Consider the following 18491-nt stretch of genomic DNA (forward strand, 5'->3'; position numbering starts at 1 on the left):
ATACTTCATATAAATACTGTCTATCACTCAGTTTGCCCCTATTTCCAGGACAAGAAGAGAATGAAAATTGCTAGCAGCAATCACTATTGTCTCTACCTTCATGATTCCCACAGAGATGCTCCTTTCTCAGTTCTGAGAACCCAGTTCTAGAGCCTTATCCAATCCTCTGGTCCCAACTTCTTCCTGCTCTTCACACATTTATTTTCAAAAGGTAATTGAAATAGGCTACAGCAAGGACCCCTCCTAATGCTAATCCCTATCTGTTTCAAGGACTGACATTGCAGTATAAGAAGATGTTAAGAAAATCCATGTGAAATTTTTGTATAACTTTCATGTCTGTAAAGCAACTCACCTCACTGATATTGCCTGCAATCTTAAAAAGTTAACATACACCACTGGGTGTCAGACCATAATTGCATATAATTAGCAAACAGTAACTCTTTCAAAAGATTGCAACTGATTACATAATAAATATGAATTCGGGAATCCAGGATTAACATAACCATTCTTAGAATGGTTATTTGAGAATAAGACTGAGCTATAAGAAAGATTTCTTTCTCTTATTACTTGTGCCATACCAGTCCTGCATGTAATGTGAAATTTATGAAACCAACAACAATAACAACAACAAAAACAACTGGGGGTGATGAGGCAATCCTGAGAAATGAAGCTATTTTGAGAAGAAACTGTAAACTCTAAATTACAGTATATTGAATGATTTTAAAGAGAGTTCTCAATGGAGCAGAGTGCTTCTTGTTTGGGAGATTGAAATTCCATGTTTTATATTGCCAATGAACAGAAACTGGAGAGTGGTCAGGGCTCTCTCTTTCAGCCTATCGCTTCTTGTCGAACTCACTCTTTAAAAGCGGTTTGCTTTTTATTTGTTTGTTTGCAAATGTCGTAGTAAAAAGCAAATAAATTAGCAGGGAAAGAACTCTCTGGCAGTCCCCAGAGCAAGGAGAAGGCGCAGGCTCTGCCAAACAGCAGCTGAGTTCCTCAGGCAGCCTGGGTTAGAGATGTAGAGGGGCAGGTCCATCCTCCTGGAAAACAGTATGTGTCAATTTGAAATCGAACTGCCTGCTTCATCCACAATTAACCCCTGGAGAGTTCTGAAGTTTGTAGTCAACCTCTGTGTCTCCCTCTCTCCTCCGTCTCTCCACAATGTATACTTTTTTGTTATTAGACTTAGTTTAAATAAGTGGGTATGTTCCCATCACCCCTGGCCAGTGGGAACATAAGCACCCTAAGTACAAGAATGTAATATGTATTGTTCACTGCATTTCTCTAGCCCAGTACTCAGTAGATCCACAATAAATATTCATTAGCTAAATACATGCATGAATAAGTGCACAGGCTTTAAAAGGTGCCTTGCATGCGTCTTGTGATGATAGGCTATTAGCATTATTTTTAAATTGGAATATTAATTTGACTAAAAACAATACAAACCCTTATATATGGGAAAGTTGAGGTGTCTCCTTTCCCCATAACAGTATATAGTTTTGGCACAGCCTCTAATATATATATATATATATATATATATATATATATATATATATCAGCTTATATTGTATTTGATTATAATATAATTAAATTTTTTAAACCAGGATAAACAGATCTTATAGAAATTAGGTTCTCTCCTTAAAATTAGATAAGGTGGATGAAAGCTTGGATCTGGATCATGTGGTATTCCAAGCAGCAACTGATGCAGATCCAGCTGTGGTATGCAAGAGAGAGATGCAGAAAAAATCTGCAAAGGCCTGGGCCAAGAGCAGAATACAAAAGAAGCCACAGATAGCAGCAGCCCCTGAAAACCTGGCACATTTATCTTGGCTGCCCCACTGACTAAAATAAACATTTTCTCCCTTTGCTCTTTGCCCACATAAAATAACAAGGCATATTTTTTGAAACTCAGTTAAACTCCATAATGCCACCCAGACAAGACGAAGGCAGCTACAATAAGGGAATATCTGATGTGTTTTGTCAAATTCCTAAATTATAAGGCTAATAAATTAGAGTTTTTAAATCTGTGTAGAAGCTGGAACTTCAATATTGGTACAGGCTGATCTTACAAGTTGTTCCCTGCAGAATAGAGTTAATACGATGAAACCAAGTGAGGAAATAGAGAGCAAACGCCCACACTTATTTTATTTTTATTGAAAGTAAAAACCACCTGCACACATTTCTGCTCAAAGAAAAATATTCAGTTTCATGTTTCTCTCCCAGATAGAAATGTACTCCACAGAAATAAAACTGCTTCTTTTGTTTCGTGCTCTAGCAGAATTTGATTTGCATATTGTGGGACATGTTAAGGTGCTCTCTGTGATTTAGAGAGTTTCTAAAAAGGTAATTTGATCTCAACTCATAGTTTTCTTTTTTTATTTCTAAAATTGAAGGCTGCCTACCCTTCTGAGAAGTGAGCCATGAGAGGAAGACATTAGCTTGCCTTGTATTAGATAATAAAGAAGTTCCACAGGGGACGAGTTACATATTATGACATTGTGAATATAAGGCTCATTTGGATTTAATTCATTACTACATCATGTTGCACAGGAAAGCAATTTTTAAGCAATAGAAGTGCACTTCATTTGTAAAGGACCCAGCTATAACACACAATCAGTTATTGAAGACAGAAACTGATTTCCCAAATCAGGCATATAAAATTTAATATATTTGCTCCAGTTATAATGAAAGAAAAGGGAACTTCAATGCCATTTTTTCCCCATGAGAATGACACTTTGTAAGATTTGGAAAGTGCATTTTTGCTTGGGAAGTTGACTACATTTTGATGCCACAACCCAATAAGTTGAAGAAATTGATTAAGCATCTTTAAAAAATTATTTGAAATACTTGTTGGACACATAGAATATAATTTCAAATTCTATCCTTCTATAAATTCAATGTTATTACATTAAAATAAGATCTGAAATACATGAATTATTAAAATAAGGTTAAAGAAACTAGACCACCAACTTACACCATACACAAAAATAAACTCAAAATGGATAAAGGACTTAAATGTAAGGTGGGAAACCATAAAAGTCTTAGGAGAAATCATAGGCACCAAAATAGCAGACGTTTGTTGTAGCAATATCTTTACCAATACAGCTCCCAGGGCAATGGAAACTAAGGAGAAAACAAACAAATGGGACTACATCAAAATAAAAAGCTTCTGCACAGCAAAAGAAACCATCAACAAAACAACAAGAAAGCCCACTGCATGGGAGAACATATTTGCCAATGTTATCTCCGGTAAGGGTTCAATCTCCAAAATTTACAGGGAACTCATACAACTTAACAAAAGGAAGATAAACAACCCAATCAAAAAATGGGCAAAGGACGTAAATAGACACCTTTCAAAAGAGGACATTCAGAAAGCCAAGAGACATATGAAAACATGATCAAAGTCACTAATCATCCGAGAGATGCAAATCAAAACAATGAGGTACCATCTCACACCTGTCAGAATGGCCATCATCAACAAATCAACAAACGACAAGTGCTGGAGAGGATGCAGAGAAAAGGGAACCCTCCTTCACTGCTGGTGGGAATGCAGACTGGTGCAGCCACTATGGAAGACAGTATCACATTTACTCAAAAAATTAAAAATGGAACTGCCATTTGACCCAGTGATACCACTTCTAGGAATACATCCCAAGAAACCAGAAACACCAATCAGAAAGGATATATGCACCCTTATGTTTATAGCAGCATAATTTACTATAGGTAAGATTTGAAAACAGCCTAAGTGCCCCTCAGCAGATGAGTGGATTAGAAAAATGTGGTATATCTACTACCCTGCTTTAAAAAAGAAGGAATTCTTACCATTTGCAACAGCATGGTTGGAACTGGAGAGCACTATGCTAACTGAAGTAAGCCAGTCAGTGTAAGATAAATACCACATGATTTCACTCATTTGTGGAATATAGATAACATTATAAACTGATGAACAAAAATAGATACAGAAGCAAAGAAGCATTGAACAGACTGTCAAACTACAGTGGGAAGGCAGGGGAGGTTTGGGGGGGGGGCAGTAAGAGATTAACCAAATATGCATGCATATAAGCATAACCAATGGATGCAAGACATGGGGCGGGGGGTGAGGGCATGTGCTGGGGGGTAGTGGAGGCCAGGGGGAGGTCAATGGGAAAAAAAGGAGACATATGTACTATTTGTAATACTTTAAAAAATAAAATTTAAAAAATAAGGTTAAAGATAGGCTTTGGGCTTTTTTAAAATTTCAGTATATATGCTTCTTATTATTAAATTGAATCCTAACATCTGAATAAATTATTCTACAGTAGAAAAATAATTAAAACAGAAACAACAGCCAAATTATGTTGGTTTATTTAAGTTCCCTAAACTGCATGTATGTTTAGTTAGGGTTCACCAGAAAAAACAAAACTAACTTTAAGTATATGTAGAAAGAGAGAAAAATTTATTTTAAGGAATAGGCTCACACAATTGTGGAGTCTTGGCAAGTTCAAAATCTATAGGCTAGACCAGTAGGCTGTGGACCCCGAGAAGAATTGCAGTTCAAGTTCAAAAGCAGTCTGCTGGTAGAATTCTTTCTTCTTCCTGAAAGGTTAGTCTTTTTACTATTAAACCTTCAATTGACTGGATCAAACCCACCCACATTATAGAAGGTAATTTGCTTTACTAAAAGTCGATTGATTTATATGTTAATCTCATTTTAAAAGTACCTTCTCAGAAACATCTAGAATAATATTTGACCAAATATCTGTGCATTGTGACCTAGCCAAGTTGATACATAGAATTAACCATCACACTGTGCCTATATATAGGCATTTAAAATTTTGAAAATAAAATGACCTCTCTATGCTGTGACATGTTAATAATAGTCAATAATAGTGTCCCGGGATGGGGGCGGTAGGGAGAAAGCATTCATCATCAATTTTTTTGGAATCTGATTCACCAGCCAATTTCGCTTCCCTCCCATCCCCTAAAAACATTCATTTCAAGTGACTGTAATAAAGTACTTAATTTTATTTGATAAATATTGCTTAATCATTTTCCACATATATTTTAATTTCCCCTGTAAACTACTGTATGATATTATGAAATCAATACTTTAAGTCGCAATATTCAAATATCTTGCTTAATGTCTAAGACATGGGTTGAGATTTTCAAAGTGCAAATCTCAAAAGGTCATGTGACCCATTTAAATCTTGATTTTATTGTTACCGAAAGAAACGTGAGAGTAGTGTGTAATCAGGCCCCCACCTTTCCACGTTTAAGTTATACTTTACTTAATGTGAACATTACCAACTTTTCTATAGAAAGAGTGCTGGAACGTCAAGTGAATCCACAGGAAACTGACATACTTGATGCTCAAAGAAAAACGTTTGGTTTCATCTTGTACTACATCTGACTGATCGTGTTCCTTTGTTGGAATGAATAAGATCAAGAAATGAATGGACGAAAAAGCATGTTGTAGTCAATGCAGCAAAAGATGTAAGAAAAATGTGACAAGCCTTAAGTTGAATATTTTTCAGGATAGGCAGCTGGTAAGCACAGATGACCTTGGTATATTTGATGGAAATATTTCATTGACTATAGGACATAGTCACTGCAAAGGAGTCTTCTAATTACGTACAATATATTTCTCCCACTAAGAATTCAACAAAAAACAAATTAGAAAAACTAAAGATTCCTGCATTTTGATCCTTAACAACTTAACCCTGATGCTTTATAGCAGATAGATTCTGTGAAAATGATTTTATAAAAATGAAATGTGCTTTCTAGGAAATTATGTAACCTAACATTAGCATGTAACCTTCAGGATAAAATATTTGTATGTGTATGACTGTGGGGGGTGGTGGGGTTGGGAAGGAGGGAGAGGATAGAGAGAGATAGAACATTCTTTGAATTTACCTGAAATTGAGAAGGAAGAAAGCAAGCCTTCAGCAGAGCTAGACCTAGACTGAAACAACTTCCTGAAATGGTAGGGCTTAAGCAGAACTGTGAGGGGATTTACTTTGTATCTCCAAATGCCTATGATCATGGAGATACCTTTTTACTTTCTGTTTTTTTCTTTATAGAAAGAGAATGCCATATAGATTATACAGAATATTATTAAAAACTTGAATATAGTAGACATTCAGCCCATGTTTACACAGAGAAAAGAAAATCCTTTACCTTTTAAAACAACTTTTTAGTACACACTATGAGAATGTAGATAAAATATGTTCCAAAAACCATATGTATGACTTTAATTTCAAAGTTCAATAATATAGATTAACAACTAGAGTATACAGATGCTCCTAGATTAACAATGGGGTTACAGCTAGATAAACCCACTGTATAGTTAAAATATTGTAAATATAAAATGCATTTAATACACCTAACCTGCTGAGCATCATAGGTTAGCTTAGCCTACATTAAACACACTAAGAACACTTACATTAGCTTACTGTTGAGCAAAATCTTCTCACTGTCACTGCCCAGGACCATGGAATAGTACTGTGCCATATATAGCTAGTCTGGGAAAAGGCTAGCTATACATTCAAAATTTGAAGTATACTTTCTACTTGTATCATCACAAAGACAAAAAAAATTCTACGTAAGACCATTGTAAGTTGGAGACCATGTGAATATTCTTTTAAAATAAATGATAGGGGACTCTTTCCCCTTCCCTATGTGGGAGTCTGTGCTGTGGGACTCTTTTCCCTCTCCCCACGTGGGAGTCTGTGCTTGTTTCTCAATAAATTTCCACCTTTGCTATAAAAATAAGTGAACAAACAAACAAACAAATGATAATGTGCATGGAAGTGAAGGTTTTATCAAAAAGGTCTGTATTCTGGGTTCGTTCTATCCTGTAAATACTTACTGGGTGTCTGCATACCATCACTCAAGTACTACTAGTATGTCAGACTGATAGTCTTCTTTCTCTGCTGCAAAGCAGACAGTGATTCATGCCAACAAAAGGAGAGAAAACAAAGTACTGAGAGTTGCAAGCTAAGAGTGAGAGAACTCAAATGGTGAGAGACCAGAGAGCATCATGAAGTTAGCACCTGAACCAGGTCTCAAAGGATGCAAAGTATCTGAACACTAGAGGCCTGGTACATGAAATTTGTGCACTGGATGAGGAGTGTCCCTCAGCCCAGCCTGCACCGTCTCCAATCTGGGACCCCTCAAGGATGTATGACTGCCGGTTTCGGGCCTAAACCTACAGTCAGACATCCCTCGCACAATCCAGGACTGTTGGCTCCCAACCACTCGCCTGCTTGCCAGCCTGATCACCCCCAGTAGTTCTCAACCTGTGGGTCGTGACCACTTTGGCAGTCAAACAACCCTTTCACAGGGGTTGCCTAAGACCATCCTGCATATCAGATATTTACATTACAATTCATAACAGTAGCAACATTACAGTTATGAAGTAGCAACAAATATAATTTTATGGTTGGGTCACAACATGAGGAACTGTATTTAAAGGGCCAGAAGGTTGAGAACCACTGCCCTAACCACTCCCCTGCCAGCCTGATCAATGCCTACCTGCTCCCCTGCCGGCCTGGTCACCTCCAACTGCCCTCCCCTGCAGGCCTGTTGCTCCCAACTGCCCTCCCCTGCCACTCATCTTGTGGTGGCCATCTTGTGTCCACATGGAGGTGGCCATCTTTTGTGAGGGTGTGGCGGTCAATTTGCATATCACTTCTTTATTACATAGGATGTCAGAATTGAGAAGGTCATTATATTCAAAGATCCTCCTATAATCAATCATCATTCATCCTATTAGTGGGTGCTACTATGGCTCTGACCAAATGCTTAAGGATTGAAAGAGTGTAACTTCTCATCAGTGAGTTGATCCAGTCAGTTGAGAGAATTAATGTCATTCTGCATAACACTGAGAAATCCTAAGTGAAGGAGTTGCTGTATCTAAAATCTAGAGCAAGAAAATACTATGCATAATTAAATAAATCTTATCCTATGTATTTCTTTTGTGATTAAATTTATAACAATGTTCACTTGTTATCTGGATAGATCAATAATAGAATAGATAAAACTTCCTATAGGAACCATCACTCCACTACTGTTAAATTCATTGTTATCATTTGCATATACCAAATTATATAGTTTTGCTATATATTTACATCTTTTTCTCCTATTAAAATGCCAGCTGTTTCATTGCCCTCTTCATTTATCCTGACCATCCTGCTCTCAATCCCTTTATTACTGAAATCAAAGAGAAATAAAAAAAAACATGAAGGGAAAAGAAGACAGAGATAAAAAATAAATATATAAGGCAGAGGAAGAACAGAAATGGTGACAAAGTATAGCTGGAGCCTGGAGAACAGTTGCCAATGGCATCACCATCAAGACTTGCTTCTGCACAAAAAGATAATAGCAAATATATAGTGCTGTGGTACTGAGGAAAGAAAAATCACTTATTTAAAGGAGTCTTTCTAGTGTTCTCATAACCATAAAGCAGACCATGGGTCTCCCATGAACTCCACAGCTAGCTTTTCTTTAGTCTGGCTTTTCTCTCATTAAGACCAGAGAGAACATGCAGTTGTCAGCTTTCTTGAACAGGAAATTTTACTCCTTGGTTAAAGGAGTATCATGGTTCCTGAATAGAAGGAAGTAAACTTGAGTGATAGATGTGGAAAGGGAGGGGTGAAAAGAATAAAGATGCTGTGAGCATAGGATAGACAATGATACTATAACAAGCAAACAAATCTAATGTCTGAGTTCAAAGAACAGGACAGAGAAGCTACAGGAATTTTTATTTTCTTTTAAAAAATATATTTTATTGATTTTTACAGCAAGGAAGGGAGAGGGGTAGAGAATTAGAAACATCGATGAGAGAGAAACATCGATCAGCTGCCTCCTGCACAACCCCCACTGGGGATCGAGCCTGCAACCAAGGTACGTGCCCTTGACTGGAATCGAACCTGGGACAATTCTGTCTGCAGGCTGACACTATATCCACTGAGCCAAACCTGTTAGAGAAGGACTGTTTACTTTCTTATGCCAAAGAATATTAAAGTAGGGCAAGTGAGCATAGATTTAATTAAACTTAGAGCAAATTATTGTTTTATTTCTAGATAGCTGAAACAGAGTGTTCCTCATTTTAGGTCAGTTTAAGAAGGATCATAACAATACAGTAAGTGCTAACAAGTCGGGTTCTAAGATTTTGGACTCTTTGGCAGGATTGGGTAGCCATTAATCCAGGGTTCTTGCTGCCATTAGTTGGTCTGATGGAAATAGGGGTTTCCCCCTTAAGAGAGGAGAAATATATCTCTACAATGTAAATAAAACTAATTCCTACGATGGGATCCAGTATGGAGATAACATAGCCATAATCAACACATTATGGCAAGACAAGTCAAATGGCAACTTACCTTAAAAAGGAAGGTGAGTTTTTGGAATTGCCTGAACCCAATGTGTTTCAGTAAAAATGTGCTCATTGGAAAGCTCAGGGATGTAGAAGACCAAATACTACCAGTGCTCCTGACCATAAGAGGCAGTTACTTCTGCCCAAAAAAGCAGGTTTATTTTATTCTGGGATTGTTAAAATTCAATTATATGGTTAACACCTTAGTTTTTATTACATGTACATCCCGCAGTCTTTGCATCTCAAGTTGGCATACCTGGACTTCCCAAGATGGAAAAATGCACTAGCTCAAGTCTGTTAGTCTTCATAGTATCCACAATTCTTATTACCAATTAATAAAGCAGCATCATTAATTTATATTGCAATATCATAAGTCTGAAAATGTAGACCCCCTCTGTGAAGAATGTCCCAGTAAGTTATATCTCTCATCTTACAAGGTTAATCTTACACCATGGAAAAATCACCTGTTCAGTACTCCCTAAAACATCTTTCCAGAAAATGCCTCCCCACCAACATCCATTTCTTTTTTTCCTACCTGAAAGTCTTCTTAATATCTTCTGCTTGGATTGTCTGGAGAATCTCTTGATATAACTGATGATCAAGTGTTCCTGAAGATGTAGCATTTGAAGGGCAATTTTTATGTGCATAATAGCCTATCAAAATTCCAAAAATAAACAAAATGATGGCTGTACAAAGTATTTTTAAAAGGCGGCAAAAGGTGCAGTGGTTGCTCTTTGGTGCAGATCTTGTATAGCGGGTAGCATAGTCAGACTCTTCTTGAAGTCGCTGAAACCTGCCTTTGGGTGAAGTTGCTGGTTGAATGGAATCAAGATTGAGGTCTGCAGTCTCTGAACTCTCTAGGTTCTGATTCTCTGCACTATCTAGGTGAAACTGGTCAAAACCAGGCTCCTCCAGTTCCTTTTCCATGTCCCACTCTAAGTCAAGGGCAGTGGCTTGCAGGTCATCATTGTCCAAGTACTGTGAATGTCCTGGAGCTCTTTGATCTGCATTGACTTTTTGATAGGCCATCTTCTTACCTGTGAAAACAAGGGAGATATTGCTTCTTAAAATAAACAATAAATAAAAACCCCATGGTAAAAATAAAACAATAAACTGTATTATGTGTCCATAAAATTTTAGTGATTATCCACAAAAATGCATTGCCCCCATGGAAAAATCACATATAAGTTAATCATGTTTTGCTATCGATGTTACTATAGGAAAAGAAGATATTGTATTAAAAATAAAAGTATATGGTACTTGGTAGAAAAACTTATGAGAACACAAAATACACACACACACACACACACACACATACAAATTTACCTTTGAAGCTCAAGAGAATAAGTCACAATGCACAGTTGCATTGAGTGTAATGTATTCAATGAAGGAAATATTTATGCTTACTCATTTTCAAAATCATTATTAAGAAAAAAACAAGGGCAGAAGCAATAAAACTGCTATTTGGTAGGTGAAGGGGAAAGAAAAAAAAAAGACTCCTGAATGATTTACATTGACAAAGCTAATATTAAATGAAATTGCTCTGCCTATATAGCAACTCTATAGAAATACAAGAAGCAAGATACAGTACATCACATAGTCATGAGTAATCAAAAGGATTAGAGAAATTTAAGGCTACCACGGAAGACCATGATATTCCAAGGAGTTATGCAGTTAGTGACATGAATTGGCCTCACTCATTGAAATTTGAATGAAAGTCTGGGATGGCACCTATCCCCCAAAAAAACAAACAAACAAATACCTTTTGCTAGCCTAGGAGAGTTTGGTTTCATAACCTTGCTACAGAAATGGCAGATGGAGGTTTTCCTCCCTACACAGTCTTGGATGACAGTTTGTAGTGTCCTGCAGAGAGGTATTAGGATAACTAGGCTAATTAACTACAAGTGGTCTTCAGTCTGTATTCAGTAACCCACTTGTGTGTTATGGTTACAGATTAAGAGAATTTATAACAAAATTTTCCGTGTATTAGGTATGTCATCCCAGCTGGAATCTAAGATCCCTCACTATGTTTTATGATTATTCTATGTGCTCCACTGTGGATAAAGAACAGAGCTCACCTGACAACTGATTATCCAATTGCCTAATAGCCAGTGGTTGACAAATAAACTCTAATGAAAAAGATACCAACAAGGTCTTTATAAAAGGGAGTGGCATGATGCACAGAATTATGTGTATACACAGCTCCAATCCTGGCTGGCAGGAGCTCATGAGATAAAATATCCTGAATGTTTAAAAAAGTCCAAATATAATTAAATATTAAACTTTACAAAATAAACATTGTACTCCTGGCTAGATTCTCATTCTACTACCCTATAAACTAGGATTTCTGCTTGCCTAGAGTTAAGTCAATAAAGATGAAAATCTAAGGCATGTCAGGTAGTGGGACAGGTCCCTATTGCTCAAGAAAGGAACACTACACCCAGAGAAACAAATACATAAACAAATAAGTCAAAATATGCAAAATGGACGGGAGAATCAGGGGTGATTGATTCTACAGAGAAGCTGAGAAAGGATTTCCCAAGTGACCTCAAAGGTACTTGTGACAAAAGAGAGGAGGGCATTCTGGCAGAGGGAACTCTATAGGCATGCAGAATAATGAGAATGCGTAGTGTGTGGAACACCTGAAAAGACCAGAGTAGTATGCTGTGGCTAAAGATGCAGCACACAAGCCAGACATTTAGAGAAAAGCTAGGGAAGGTGATCTTGGCCAAAAGGTTTAACGTCTTTGCAACACAGGGTATTCCTTTGTGAAATGTGTGTGATAATAATATAAATCTCCAAGTGTTGTCATTAGAATTAATTGAGACAGTGAACCTAACACATCCATTGAATGCTGCATGGGTCAGGAGGGACATTTCTAGTATTAGAGAAGGGAGGACTGCCAAAGATTGCTGGAAAGAAATAAGAACTAGTTCAATAATGCAGAAGAAATTATATAATTCTGCAAGATATTGTAGAGAAAAGGAGGAGGTTGCATGACATTCATGTACACTCACACACATACATATATAATAGTATACATATTAATCTTAAGGTAACTGCAGTTGTATAAAAATGTGAGATGGAAAAGTTGGTGGTAAATTTTTGAATATTCCACAATTCAACTTATTTAAACATACATTATAAAATACTGCAATTTTCTAGCACTAGTCATTCTTTTTTTTCCTGTTTGGCTTAAACATCAATAAATTCCTGTTATCTTGACATGATATTATGATATTTACTTCTTTAATCACTCAGTTCATGTATTATTGATTAATTTACTTAAACACAGTCCCGCTGTGGCTTTCTAGATTTTTTCCTCTAATTTTAATGACTCAAGTCTCTTTCTCTTAAAGTTTTTTTCAAAAATTGAATTACAGAACATAGTTTATGTTGAAGGAAGACTTGACACATAGGAGTTACTACTAAAATGTGAGATCTCTAATTCTGACCTCTAATATGACCATTCAAAGTCACTTCTCTACAAATCACTCAGAAAACAACTGCAGTGACGAGGCAGAGTTTTCATTTCTAGCCTGACAATAGGCATTCCATCACATGTACATCAGCAATTTAACGCTTTTCAAATATCAGACAGAGCCATCAATTAGAATGTAATGCAGATACAGATATTAACTCCTCATTATGATGGATATCTACCTGACATCCTACTACTACTTTGAACTCATTATGCATTTATAAATTTTCACTAAATTCTATCTTCCAGGAGAGCAGCATCTGAATCAAAGGTGAATGGAGCCACTTGATGTAACAAAATCCAAGTATTTCAGGAAAATTACCAAGGAAATAAGTATGTGATAGCATGTACAATAAAGTATTTTAACTACTTATTAGTTTAAAAATACATATCCACATTTGTTTCAAATTGTCTTGCTTTTAAGGAAAATAGGATAGCTTTTGCAAAAATATAAATCTCTGCCCTCACAGTTTTGTTTCATTTAATCCATCAATCCATCTAAAAATAAAACTGAGTGATAAACTACTAAGCAAATAAAACTTTGATAACATATTCAATTTGGAGTGAGAACAAATTATTCCATAAGTCCCACAAAGAACGTAGTGTTCTTTAAAATACCTATGTCCTGTGAGAATAGTAAAGGACATATCACATTTCTTTTACCAGAACATTTCAATTCCCAACTGCAATGAAAATATTATAAAAAGAAATCTTCAGCAAAATCAGCATGTCTTAAATGTCATATATTATGCCATTTGACCATATATTTTCTATTACTGACTCACAAGATTCATTTAATTTATACTGTCATAGTACTTTACAGCTACTCCACATGAGTAATTTAAAAAAAGATTTTGAATCTACCCCATGAATCTTTCTCTAAAAGACAAGGACTTTGGCATAGGGCAGGTCATAGAAACTTGTGGCATTTCTTTAAATAGGAATATCCATAACATCCTTATAGTCTATATTGTGCCACTGTCTTTTCTATAAAGAGCAATTTTTAAGAAAAGTTGAATATATTCTCCATGTTTTCAACACATCTTATTCATTTAGGTTGGATTCCTTCCCACCCAGACCCACGCCAAGGGCTGAATTGTTTTTGAAATTCAATATATTAAAACATTTACTTTTTATAGAGAATAGTTCCCCCTTAGTTACAGAGAGTAGTTCCAAGACACACAATGGATACCTGAAACCTCAGATAGTATAATACCATATATACACCGAGTGGCCAGATTTTTATGACCACCTAACGTTTGTAGGCAAATTAGTCATAATTTCTCGCTGAAGTTGCTAGAGGGCCAGACCATTATAAATAGGGAAGCAGGTTGTTTACCATGACAGTAGAAGTGATTTTTTTCTGAAGATATGGGTAAACAATGCGATTTAACAGCCTTTGAATGTGGGATGATTGTTGGCGACCAGAACCATGGAGTATCAGCAAAACAGCCAAAGGCCTGTTCAAACACCTTTGCTGTCTGCAGTTACCAAGATAAAATGTCTCCAATTCGCACAGGAACACAAGGTTTGGACAGTCGAGCATTGGAAAAAAGTCATGTGATCCGATGAATCATGTTTCCAGTTGCATCATGCAGATGGCAGAGTGAGAATTTGGGTGAAACAGCATGAAAGCATGCATGAGTACAACCCTTCAAGCTAGTTGGGGCAGTGTTATGGTTTGGGGCATGTTTTCCTGGCATGATTTGGGCCCTTTACTTCATGTGGAACAACATCTGAATAGCACAACATACCTAAGTATCATTGCTGATCAAGTTCATCCTATCATGTTGATGGCATATCCCAATGGAGATGGCTTCTTCCAACAAGACAATGCACCATGCCACGGTGCTTGTATTGTGCAGGAGTGGTTTCAAGAACATGAGGGAGACTTTACCTTGCTTAGGTGGCCCCCACAATCACCAGATCTCAATCCAACTGAGCATTTGTGGGACGAAGTTAAAAGAGCCATCAGGCAGCTGGTTCCACAACCATCAAATCTCATAGAACTGGACAGTGCTATTCATCAGGCATGGTGTCAGATTCCTCACATCACCTTTCAACATCTTGTGAAGTCAATGCCAAGAAGAATTGCTGCAGTATTGAAGGCAAAAGGTGGCCCAAAGAAGTAACAATGGGGTGGTCATAATAATCTGGCCACTCAGTATATATATCCCACGTTCAAATGCTGTTAAATCATATTGTTTACCTATATCTTCAGAAAAAAATCACGTCTATTGTCGTAGTAAACAACCTGCTTCTCTATTTATAATGGTCTGGCCCTCTAGCAACTTCAGCACAAAATTAAGCTAATTTGCCTACAAACGTCAGGTGTTCATAATAATCTGGCCACTCGGTGTGTGTGTATATACAGTCTTCATACCTATGATAAAGGTTGATTTATAAATTGCCACAGTAGGACATTAACAACAACTAATGATAACAGAATAATTATAACAATATACTGTAATAAAAGATATGTGAATGTCGTCTGTCTCTCAAAAATTTAATTTCTGACAAATTTCCCAAAACATTTCCATCCACAAATTTAGTGCCTTTTCCATCTTAATTAAGTACTTATCATTCACTATGGTCATTACTTTTGCAGTTTTGAGGTGCAACAAAAAAACTAGCACAGATTTCTTTTTCCTTCTTCACAATGTCACAAATAGAAAATTCATTCTTAATGTGGATCTTAGCAACTTCAGCAGTTACAATTATTTTTCTTTCCTTAAGTTAAGAACTTTCATAATTTCACTGAAAGGAAGCCGTTGACACCTTCTATTTGGTATTTGCAACTTGCCTGCATCACTACTCTTGCACTTTGGAGCCATTGCTATGCAAAATAAACGTTACTTGAACACAAGCACTGCAATGCCAGGACAGTCCATCTGATTCCTGAGACAGCTACGAAGTGACTACCAGGAGGGGAGCACCTACAGCTTGGGGAGCCTGGACAAAGGGAAGATTCACTCTCAGGAAGGACAAAACAGACAGCCATCAGATTTCACCACTCCACTCAGAAAGCCACACAGTTTAAAACTCATGAATTGTTTATTTCTGAAATTTTTAATTTAATATTTTCAGACCACAGTTGATGACAGGTAAGCAAAACCATGGATAAGGAAAGACTACTTACACTTATCCCTTTATAAGGAAAAAAGCAGATACTAATTGAACTAAAAGGCATTTTTTTCTAGGCTATTATAGGCTTAAATCAATAAAAAAAAACTGTATTCTTACTAAGCATATGATTCATTTAAAAATAAATTGATACTTTGAATACCTTTTTTCACTATTTTTACTGGGTGAAACAATATAAATTATACAAAAATAAAAGATGAATACTGAAAAAGGATAACATTTTAATTTGTGAAGTACAATCTCTAGCTGCTGCAGAACAGCCTAACACAATGGATAGCAAATGTTTTAGATGGTAAATACATGTTACAAAAAATTTTGTCTAACATGTTATATATTACTAATGCTATTTAAAAATATAATCATAGCACTATTACTTCCTTGCTCAGCAATTATAATAAGGAAGTTTGTTACATAATGACCTGGCCTTATCAATCTCTAAATCAGTGGACTCTATAGTCAGACTACTCTGCAATAGAGTATATACCAGTTATTTAATATCTTTATGCTTAGATTCCACATTTGTAAAATGGAAATAATGACATAAATTATTGAAGGTGCTTATAACAGCACCTAACAGATTTAATTGATTCACTAATAAAGGATCACTCCAGAATTTTATAGAGTTTAAGAAATTGGAAATATATGGAGCTTACAATTTTATTTTATTTTTTAAAATATATTTTTGTTTATTTCAGAGAGGAAGGGAGATGGAGAAAGAGACAGAAACATTCATGATTAAGAGGGAATCACTGATTGGCTGCCTACTGAACACCATACACTGAGGATCAAGACTGCAACCCAGTCATATGCCCTGATAGGAATTGAACCATGAACTCCCAGTTCATAGGTCAATGCTCAATGAGCCATGCCAGTCAGGCTGGAGCTTACAGTTTTAAAGTATAGCTTTGAATAAATCAAATTATGACTAGGAGACTTAAGTTTCAATAACAAGACCTGGAGGTAATGGGAAATGCAGTGGTGTACTCAAGCACTTTTAAGAGTGGGAAATATCTATTAATCATTAGCTATAGTTCAGATAGACGAAAGGAAAGTCTGGCTAATCTATAATAATCTATGATAATAAAAGTATAAGATGTTAATTAGACCGGACAGCTGAACGACCTTTCGTATGTCATTCCGGACAAAGCTGCAGCAGCGGGGGCCAAGGCAGAGGTGGTTAGGGTTGATCAGGCAGGCAGGTGGAGTGGTTAGGGGCAATGAGGCAGGCAGGTGAATGGTTAGGGGCGAGCAGGCAGGCATACAGAGTGGTTAGGGGTAATGAGGCAGGCAGGCAGGCAAGCGGTTAGGAGCCAGTGCTCCTGGATTGCAAGAGGGTGCAGGCCAGGCTGAGGTAATCCCTGCCCCCGTGCACACATTTTGTGCACCGGGCCTCTAGTGTTATATACAATGTTATTATTGCATTTGACTTACTACCACCAATTCTATATGTTTTTGTTGCAGAGTTCAATTTTTTGTTAGTCTAATTCCAGAAAACAAAACAACAATAACAGCAACAACAACAAAAACCCAAAGCTTTTCCATAATGCTGAAGAGTTCAGTTTAATAGTTCTAGGAATTAACGATAATTATGAGTTATAAACGTTTGTTGTAGAAAGACATGTTTGTCATAAGTGGTTGACTTGATTTATTGACTATGATGATACCAATAGTATTTTAACTCAAACAGTATAGATCTTATTAGAATTAGAAATACATCTAAAGACTTTCCTACTAGAACAATTCATTTTATAAGTAAAATAAATAAATGGATCTGGTAGATTAACTTTAAAACATAAGGCAGGTTCTCAATTTCCTATGACAGTTCTATGATTGAATCTTTATTGTACTATGGGAAAAAATATTCATATAGCATTTCCTAAAGCTTTGAATGTCAACTCATTTGCTGGTTTGAGCAGATTGATTTGAGGCAAATGCTTTCTTAGAAATGTCAGTGCATCATCGAAAGGTATTCATTATGCACCTTCGTGCACTGTACTTTAGATGCTGTACCAGTGAACTATATGAATGCCCAGAGGAATTTTTAAATCTAAATTTGACTATTCCTTATAGCCTAAAAAGGGTTGACATACATTTTTCAGTATGAACCTAGTTTGTACAAATAAAGCCCATATTTGTGGAATCCATTTCTGTTGTTGAAAGCTTTAATGGCCTCAATTTGAAAGCAGGGCAAAAGATAAAACTATAAAAACAGTAATTCAGAAGACTCTATTCCCTGACTTAATTTTCCAGTATAATGAGATTTTTTTCCATCTGGTTTTGTGAAATGGCCCTGGCAATTGCTATAGTGTCTGTAAATGCATTAAGAATTTCTTATTTAATTGCAATGCTGTGTGTCAACTGCATACAAGAAATGACAATAATTATTTGTTGTTCATGCTTCACTAATTGAAATTAGAGTGTATATAAAGTAAAGGGAACCTATTATTTGTGCTTCATTTTTAGAAAAAAAATTAGACAAAGCCTACTCTTAAATTCAATAGTACATTGAATTTA

The 18491-nt window shown here is 36.3% G+C and overlaps 1 protein-coding gene across 1 annotated transcript in view; it reads right to left on the reverse strand.

Annotated features, from left to right (window-relative positions):
* NAALADL2 (N-acetylated alpha-linked acidic dipeptidase like 2) overlaps positions 1–18491 on the reverse strand; it is a 796115-nt gene that overhangs the window by 598226 nt on the left and 179398 nt on the right. Inside the window, exon 2 of the mRNA XM_070403625.1 lies at positions 9888–10389. Coding sequence (XP_070259726.1) covers positions 9888–10389 — 502 coding nt within the window. The remainder of the gene's footprint in view (positions 1–9887; positions 10390–18491) is intronic.

The sequence above is a fragment of the Myotis yumanensis genome, unplaced genomic scaffold, assembly GCF_028538775.1.
Source record: "Myotis yumanensis isolate MYYU_CA2020_CCGP unplaced genomic scaffold, mMyoYum1.0.hap1 SCAF_2, whole genome shotgun sequence".
Lineage (NCBI taxonomy): Eukaryota > Metazoa > Chordata > Mammalia > Chiroptera > Vespertilionidae > Myotis > Myotis yumanensis.